Source organism: Centruroides sculpturatus, unplaced genomic scaffold (assembly GCF_000671375.1).
Source record: "Centruroides sculpturatus isolate CEXI.00-Female unplaced genomic scaffold, Cexi_2.0 scaffold1527, whole genome shotgun sequence".
Classification (NCBI taxonomy): Eukaryota; Metazoa; Arthropoda; class Arachnida; order Scorpiones; family Buthidae; genus Centruroides; species Centruroides sculpturatus.
Genome location: NW_019392614.1, coordinates 172,238 through 181,608, shown reverse-complemented (window position 1 = coordinate 181,608; position 9,371 = coordinate 172,238). Strand labels below are relative to the sequence as shown.

Genomic DNA, 9,371 nt, shown 5'->3' with positions numbered 1-9,371 from the left:
TCATCAAGCTAAAAATCATTTAACAAGGAGCTATGACGGATTTAAAAATCCAGCTGTTCTAAGCAAAACAGAATTTAGAAATTTCATGCTACAAAATATTTAAATTGATTTTCCATTTTATTATCCATCCTAACATACATACAGAAAAAACCGCCGAACTTTTTTCGCATTCAGTTCTCCCGAGTCCAAGGATGTAAAAATTTGGGGGCCAGTTGTTGATAGTTTTTCCCATGCTTTTCCTCTGCTATATATAACAACTGGGAAAGGTCATAGCAATACTATAATTATTTTATGTGGTTAGACTGATATGTAGAGTATATTCATCTTGAAAAACGTAACTAAGTCAACATAATTTGTTGCTGTAGTCGTAGAATATCACACTGATCAGCATCTCTCGATAACTGATAGTAATGAAGCAGGTCACAGATCTTATTCGACTATTTAATTGAGGAAAACTTGCTACTTGCTACACTACACTTGCTCTTCTTGAAGCTGTTATGTTATCCCGATACAAAAAATCCCGAAAATTTACAGTCCCGAAAGAGTCAATCCTTTTAGTAAGTTTTAAATATTACTAATAAGTGTTTTTGCCGTAAGATATCTTTGAACATCACTTTCTATAACTATATTTTAACTTTTATCAACAAGAATTTATAAACGTTCTCCATAATTGCATCAAATAATTCTATAAAAATCATTGTTAGCATTTGTAAAAATCAATTGTAAAAATCATTTTTACAATTGTTATTTTACATGAACAATTGTATGATTCTAGAAATAATGCAAACAATGAGCTCTACTTAATAGAGAATGTTTTGCCGGTGAGAAGATTTCAATACATTTTTGTTTATCAAATAAATGAATAGAAAGATAAAATTACTGAAGTAAGAAAGAAACTTCGTGTCCTCATTTTCCTTATCTAATTTTTAATTATTTCTACAGCAAAATTTACTGACATTTTCTTGTCATCATGTCGAAGCAATCAGAAGAAATATTAAAATGTATTAAAAGCTATATAATCGATCACGTAATAAAAAGTCAGAAATTCGATTTTGTTCATCCAGAACATGATGAAGTAATAAAAGAAGTACTGAAGGAAGAATTACTAAAACAAGATGTTGATTTGACGACTTCCTCGACAAATGCACTAACATTACAGTCAAAAAATGGACAGGGGTCTTCCCGTCAAATAATCAAAGGATTTTTTGATAAAGAATCATCAGATAATACTTTACCATCAGTAGAAGTTATTGAAAATCGAATCGTGCCTTATTATAATAAAACGGAATTACTAGAAAATGATAATAAGTTTATAGATTCAAATGATGAAACATCATCTACTTCAACGAGTGCTTCTGAATTTTCATCTTTTGAAGAGACGTCTACTTCGGATCAAAGTTCTGGATCAGAATCATTAGATGAAAGCCAGAAATTAGAAGCAGGGATGCAAACTCACTTATTTCAATCAGGAATAAATATGGATCCTAATTTAGAAGTTGGACAAGGATTGGAAAGATTAAGACGCAGGAGGCAGAGGAGGAGAAGGAGAAGGCGAAGAAGGAGAAGGAGGAGGAGGAGAGAGTTGGAAAGATTGAAGAGATTGGAAAATGGATATAGAGAAGCTGCTATGATTAATGCCGAACAATTATCAGTAAATGTAAGACCAGAACCTCCTCTACCTCCACCTGTTATCTACCCTCAAATAATTTATTTGAAAAAACCGGAAAAAGAAAATAAACTTATTATCAAAACAAAGATTCCCGGGGAAGAATTAGAAAAATCAAAGAAGAGAAAAAAGTCTAAGAAATCAAAAAAATCGAGGAAAAAGAAATCGAGAGGATCCAAGAAAAGGAAATCGTCTAAGAAAAAGAAATCAAAGAAAAAGAAGGTATCAATGGAATCTATCAAAATTCAACCGGAAGAAAAAACGAGAGAGATTAATTTGCCAAAAAACGCAAAGAAAACCGTTGTGGAGATTAATACATTAATAGATCCGGGTGAAGCGCCTGTATCTTCTGAATATAGTTTTACTTGCCCTCACTTTCATCAATATTTTGGAGAATGTAATCGTGAAATTTCAAAAGATACAAAAATTTACGAACGAATTTTTCCTGGATGTTTCTTCGCTGCTGCGCATCCCAAACAAATAATGGATAACAGAATCAGAGACTTGCATCAAATATTTGAAGACTATTTCGATTCATAATCATAAAAAGTTTCATGGAATTGATTATTAAAAGTTTAAAACAAAATTTTCTAAATTTATAATAATATATTAAACTTAACATCCATAAGCGTTCCAAAATAAATAAATTGTACTAAATTCTTAAAACTGATCTTTATATTGTAGACCGAAGTTGGCTACTACTTCAACATCAGATTAAACAATAATATTTGCTGGTAAAGATTCGAAAGTGCTTATAAGAGATACATTGGCTAATAAATCATATTGCGTTAGACGATCTATAAAATGGTTCTGCTTAAAATTTTATTCCATTTTTGAGGGTTAAAAACGAAAAATCCGAGACTGTCCCGGACAAAATGTGAGGTATGGTCACTAAGTATAGCTCAACATTAATGCTTACCGGTGGCCGAGTGGATAACATATTAAACTAATAGTTGGTTGTGGATTTGCGCCTCGCCAGCGGGCTACAGAGTTTTCTGGATTTTTTCGGGTACGTAATATATAAATAGGGGTCAGATTTTCGTAAGAACTCCTCCGAGAGGCATTCCCTCCTTGGCAGATTGCTTCATGTATTGTGTTACCTTACCCAGTTGTTTTCAACCGGATGCTGCAAGCACGCTACGGTGCCACAATGGCACTTTAAGAGTGCCGCGCATTGGATTGAGGGAGCAACACTTGGCCAAGAAGATTTCAATCTGCCAAAAAGAAATGTCTTCCTGGAAAACTTTCTATGAAAAACTGGTTCCTGTTTAGGTGTGTGTTTAACACCTAAACACGTAAACACGTAAAGAAAACCTAACAAACACGTGGCAAGCCCATTGACCGGAAGCAAACCCGTGACAAACTACCAGTCGAACACTGGTAGTTTGTCACGGTCGAACACTGGTAGTTTATCCATTGGTGGGCTCTTGTGCCGAAAAATATGGTGCTGAGTAGCATTACAATACATTTTAGGTGTATTTACTAAAAATACTAAAAGCGCAATAGCTAATTCTACATTGATAAAGTAGTAGTAGAAATGCCGCAAGAAAAAATTAAGTTGGGAATGTTTCTATTAGAAAAAATTGCAAAACACAACATTGTCTCTTCAATCCATTCCTCAACATTAATAAGAAATTTAATATTTATTATGAAAATGTACCAAGAAAATTATTTCGACAATATTAGAAAAATATGTGTTGTAAAAATAGGCCTTATTCTCATTTAGTCGCAATTGAATCATCATTGCTGGAGAGGAGATTTCAATTTTCATTTTTATTGTTGAAACCAAGAACTTCTTAGCACGTTTTCTACTGTCGTTCTCTTCATAACGTCAGGTTCCAAGAGTTGGAAGATCAGCTTATTGCATTGTGAGCTTATTTGTTTATTCAATGAAGAAGGAATAGGATATCGCCGTTCTAGCTGATATTGAATCATTTTTCGTGGATTTGAATCATTGTACGGCATCATTCCAGTTATCATGATGAATAATATGCACCCCATACTCCATGCATCGATCATCATTGGATCGTAAGGAATACCCAGTAATACTTCTGGTGCTGTGTACGCTGTACTACCATAGTATGTCTCACTGAGGATTTTTCTACCTGTATTTTCATTAACTGCGAAAAAATAAATTCTTAAAATTAGACTTAATATTAATTTGTTTAATTCAAAAAACCAAAGAATTAGCATACTGCACACTCGAGAAAAGCTAAAATCGGTTAATTTAACTATGTCGTTACTGGTGATGAGCACATTTTCGCATTTTAAGTCTCGATGACTGATATGGTTTTTATGTAAATAATTGACGGCCTGTACTAAGTGATAAAAGTATTTTCTGGCTCGATTTTCGGAGAGGAAATTGTGTTTCTACATGAATTAATAAATAATTACTGAAGGGTAATGTAAAATGAGAGGAAATAACGAAGAAATTACCTTTATACAATCGAATAAATCTCCTTTTTCTGCAATTTCCATACAGATATAGACATACGTACCGAAGTCAATGATACGCTTAATTTCAATGATATTCGGATGATTGATTTTGCATAAAATTTTTAATTCTCTAGGTAAGAACTTCTTTATATATTCATTTGAATTTTTGATCCTAGAGATAATTTTAATCGCTAGTTTTTCCCCATTATATTCTGCTTCCCTAAAATTCAACGATTTTATCATTATTTAACACCAATATATAATTATTATTATTTACGTATTCTTGATATCTTTTGTTATTATCTCAGATACAGCACATATATTTATTTATTTTCAGTTCAAACTTTATTTTTACTTTAATGATTTTTATCTTACACTATAAAATGCGTTGATTTTTTCGTTCAAACAAAATATTTTGCACTTTATCCCTTGGTTTATAGCGCTGAAATTCCTTTCAATCATTTAAAAATATCGGATTTAATCTGTACCGAATTAATTGTACGAATAATATGAACTATAATGATAATGGAGATGAGGAGAAAATTATACGCTGGAGATATGTATAAATTTCATATTATATATAGTTAGAAGAAAAATAATTTCAGTTTTCCTACGGGCATAAATCAAATGCTGTCATTACAAGATTTTATTCAAGGTTCAATACAGTTTTATAAAGATATTCTATTTGTATGCTGTGTATAATTTCGACTGGATTGATGGAATAAAAAAAATACGATACTGCTAAAGGAGTATGCCTCCCGGGAGGACTTTCTGTCTCTATTTAGATGTTTGAAACGTGAAGAACACCCAAATAAGTACAACGTAGCTAGCCCATTGATGAAGCCCGAATCCACGACTCCTTGAACAAAACCACAAGCTTTATCTACTCTGTGAATCTCTGAGATAAGGACTTTTATAATTATCTTATTCTAATTTTATGAATTATATATTAATTATATTAATATTTTAGGCAGTCGAAAGTTTCAAAAACGTAGAAAATAATACTGTATTTTCTTACCTTACTTTACAATATGATCCTTCGCCAATGATGCTGCCCAATCTATATCCGTTTTTATTTAGAAATCCAGTAGCACTGGAAATGGAAATGGAATGGCGATGAGGATCACTTAATGGCATTACTTTTCCGGATTTCTAATTATTGATTTTATTGTTGAACTATTGTTTTCATAATAATTTAAATTTATAATCAAATTAGATAAGAATGTTCAATTTTATACAGCAAAACCGCAATTTAAGGAACAAAATTTCCGGTGTGTGTGTAATATCTGAAAAATAACACACTGTTAATTTTAAAATGCTTTTTATATGTAATAACATTAACAGGTTATTTTTTTTTCAAGAGCAAAGTTTTCAAGTCACCATCATTCACATTCTCCGTCCTGCATAACAGATATAAAATCACTACGGTTAAGTTATCAATATTCGTATTTAATTTTCAATATTATATTTACATAAGAAATTCATCGAGTAAGAAAACATTTCTAAAATTGTTAAATATTTCTTCTTTTATATTTAAATTGAGAGTAAAATTCTTTATAGACGTCGAAGTTCTCTGAGAATTCTATTTCAAATTTATCCGAATTAATAATGATATAATTAATTTTCAGACCAAGTGAAGTGGATGAAGCAATTATTCAGCCATTGAAGAAGGAATCCTTAACTAGGAGCAGTTATTAAAGGAGAGCAAAATAAATATGTAAAATTTCCAGATAAAATATACATAGTGTTACGAGCTATGGGGCTCGGGATATAAATTCAGAACACAGTTTACCGAAACCGACACTTTTACAAAAACGTTATATAACTCGTCAAAAGAAAAACACAAATCTTCTCGAACGTCCTAATTTTTCGAATACGTTCTTTTTCTCTCTTTTTTATAATCATTCTTTTTTGTTTCGCCACTCTCCGCATCATGGTGCTAGTCTTTTTTTAGAGCCTGCGCGACACTGCCTTCCTCTTAAGGCATGCTCGTCCTGAACATCGTTAGATCCATAGTACCGCGCCAAACGATCCACATGAACAATCTTAGGTGCAGTTCTCGACCTCTTCTGTATTCGGTAGATGACATCATTAATTCTAGTCACGACACGATATGGCCCGTCCTACTTCGGCTGTAATTTAGGGGACTTCCCCTTGCTGCGCGCAGGGTTATGTAACCACACTAGGGAACCCTCTTCGAAGCCTTGATTGTTCGCCTTCCGGTCATATCGGGTCTTCATCATTTGTTGACCTGACTGTCGGATGTGGTCATATACGTCATTCATCTTATGACGTAAATAGTCCGCATAGTCGGTCATGCTACGTGGACAATCAGGTGGGGTACCGGTGATTAAATCTGCGGGCAATTGTAGTTCTCTTCCAAAGTTTGCGAAGGTTGGGGTCACAAACGTACTTTCATGTACCGCGCTTTGGTATGCCAACAAAAATGGTTGAATGTGTTTGTCCCAGTCTCTTTGCTGAGTCTCTATGACTTTTGCCAGGTACCTTTCCAACGTCTGGTTAAATCGTTCCACCATCCCGTCAGATTGTGGATGATACGAGGTGGTTCTGGTTTTGTGTGTACCCATCACCCGGCATGTCTCCCGAAATATTTGGGACTCGAAATCCCTGCCTTGATCACTGTGAATCTCTAAGGATACTCCTAATTGACAGAATACTTCGTGGACTAATTTATCGGCCACAGTTACCGCTTCTTGGTTAGGAATGGCGAAGACCTCTGGCCATTTAGTAAAGTAGTCCATGACCACCATGAAGTACCGGTTTCTATCTTCACTTTCAGGAAACGGTCCCGCAACATCTAACGCTATTCGCTCCCATGGGGCTCCAACATTGTACACCCTTAACGCACCTCTACTGCGAATTTGAAGTCCCTTCACGGCCGCGCAACTGGTACATCTGCGAAACCATTCTTCCACATCATCACGACAGTGGATCCAATAAAATCTCTCGCGGATCTTAAGTAAGGTTCTCTTCACCCCCATATGGCCTCCGGAGCAGCCGTCGTGGTACAGTTTTAGGATTTCTGAAACTTTTCCTTTGGGAACAACCATTTGCAGATGGTAGCTGTCCCCTCGGGTATTTTTTCACTTACAGCACAATATCCTGTCCTGTATGGTCAAGCTGTCCCATTGTGCCCAGTAGCTCTTTGTAACTGGACTCATAGCTGCAACATCGCTCCAGTTGGGCCTAGGAGCATCAGCCTTCAACCACTCGAGGATCGGCTTAATGTGTGCGTCCTTTTCCTGAGCCTGTTGTAAAGTTTCCTTCCACTTGTTACTGATCTCCATTTTCAGCATTTGCACAGGAACAATTTCTTCAGCCTCTTGTCTGACACAGTGCATACAGTTATCCACACAAGGCCTTCTCGACAGGGCGTCAGCATTACCATGCATTTTCCCTTTACGATGTTCAATCACGAAGTCATACTCCTGTAGCAGCTCTATCCACCTTGCTACTTGTCCTTCTGGATTCTTGAAATGCAAAAGCCACTTTAACGCAGCATGGTCTGTCATGCAAGCGGAATTTCGTCCAAGCAAGTAGTTGCTAAAATGTTGCAAGGTTTTAACTACGGCAAGTAATTCCCTTCTCGTCACGCAGTAATTCCTTTCCGGTTATGATAAGACTTTGCTGAAGTAGGCTATAACCAATTCTTGATCTCCTTTTTGTTGAGACAAAACTCCGCCAATCCCCATGTTACTCGCATCTGTGTCAACTACAAAGTCATTTCCAGTGTCAGGGTAGCCCAAAATTAGAGTGTTGCACAGACGCTCCTCTAATTCCTGGAATACAATATCACAACCCTCGTCCCAGCAGAATCGTGTCTTCTCTTCAGTAAGTTTATGCAGTGGTTTGGCAATATCAGCAAAATCCTTCACAAACTGACGATAGTAGGAGCATAAGCCCAAGAAAGCTCTAACTCCTGTTTTGTCGTTTGGAACTGGCCAATCTTTTACGGCGACGATTTTATCCGGGTCTGTCTGCACCCCCTTCTCCGAGAAAACATGTCCCAAGAATTTAACTTGCCGTCTAAAGAAGGCACATTTTTTCGGGCTGCATTTGAGATTAGATCCTCGTATTTTCAATAACACTCGTTCCAGGTTTTGAAGATGATCCTCAAATGAGCGGCCTACGATAATTATATCATCCAAATAGACAAGACAGGCATCCCCACTCAATCCAGTGAGTATTAGCTCCATAAGTCTTTCGAAAGTAGCTGGAACATTGCACAGCCCAAAGAGCATGACCTTGAATTGCCACAAACCCTTTCCTGTGGAAAATGCAGTCTTCTCTCTGTCTCTAGGGTCTACTTCCACCTGCCAGTAGCCACTTTTTAGGTCCAGGGTAGTGAACCACTTCATTCCTGTCAGCGTATCCAATGTATCGTCGATCCTTGGCAGTGGATAGCTGTCCTTCTTTGTAACGTTGTTCAGTCGACGATAGTCCACACAGAAACGCATGCTGCCATCCTTCTTCTTTACCAGAACCACAGGTGAACACCATGGACTAGATGAGGGCTCTATAATGCTATTCCTTACCATTCCCTGAAACATGGCATCCACCTCTTGTTCACGTGCCATCGGTAGCCTTCTCGGTCGCTGACAGATCGGTAACTCATTTCCTGTATTTGTGTTGAACCAATCCCGTCTTCCCTATATCAGCGTCGCTTGATGAGAAAATGTCGGCATATCGAAGCAACATCTTTTTAGCTTTGTTTAGTTTCTCTTCCAACAGATCCTTACGACATTCCTCTAGAAGCGTCGACACATTGAACACGGTATGTTTCATATTGGTCATAGTAGATTGTTCTTGGCATTTACGCATCCAAGCAACTTCTTCACAGGTGCCCATTAAAGTTCCTTTTCCAACAACCTGTTCTCTATCACTCGGATTTAGAACACATACTGCCGAAATGTTTGTGGCCCTCACCAACGTTCGCGCCATCTTCCATGGTAGGCCACTGTCTAAACCCTCTATGAGGACACAACGATTCTTCTGACCAGCCTTATCTGGTAGTCTAACTGGTACGATAGTTTCTGACCTTGGGGGAAGAACAATCTGATTCAAGCAGCGTGCTTCACCCGATGATGCACCTTCCATAAAGAGTTCTGCCAAATCACATTTTAAAACTCCCTGCTTGACATCAATCTCACAATGATGTTCTGTCATGAAATCTAAGCCCAGAATGCAATCGTCCTTTATATCGGCAATGATAACCTTATGCCGATAAATCTTGTTGCCTAGTAGCAAT

The 9,371-nt window shown here is 36.6% G+C and overlaps 2 protein-coding genes across 2 annotated transcripts; one reads left to right on the top strand and one right to left on the bottom strand.

The window, feature by feature from the left end:
• The first annotated feature begins 730 nt into the window (after positions 1-730).
• Positions 731-3,057, top strand: LOC111617704 (eukaryotic translation initiation factor 5B-like). Its single transcript, XM_023358995.1, has 2 exons — positions 731-821; positions 943-3,057. Exon 2 carries the CDS (start codon positions 971-973, stop codon positions 2,204-2,206), a length of 1,236 nt encoding a protein of 411 aa, XP_023214763.1. The 5' UTR covers positions 731-821; positions 943-970; the 3' UTR covers positions 2,207-3,057.
• Positions 3,058-3,280: 223 nt separating this feature from the next.
• Positions 3,281-5,331, bottom strand: LOC111617705 (testis-specific serine/threonine-protein kinase 1-like). The gene is made up of 4 exons (XM_023358996.1): positions 5,121-5,331; positions 4,103-4,322; positions 3,862-4,036; positions 3,281-3,786 (listed from the first exon to the last, which is right to left on the bottom strand). Exons 1-4 carry the CDS (start codon positions 5,237-5,239, stop codon positions 3,440-3,442), a joined length of 861 nt encoding a protein of 286 aa, XP_023214764.1. The 5' UTR covers positions 5,240-5,331; the 3' UTR covers positions 3,281-3,439.
• Positions 5,332-9,371: the final 4,040 nt, after the last annotated feature.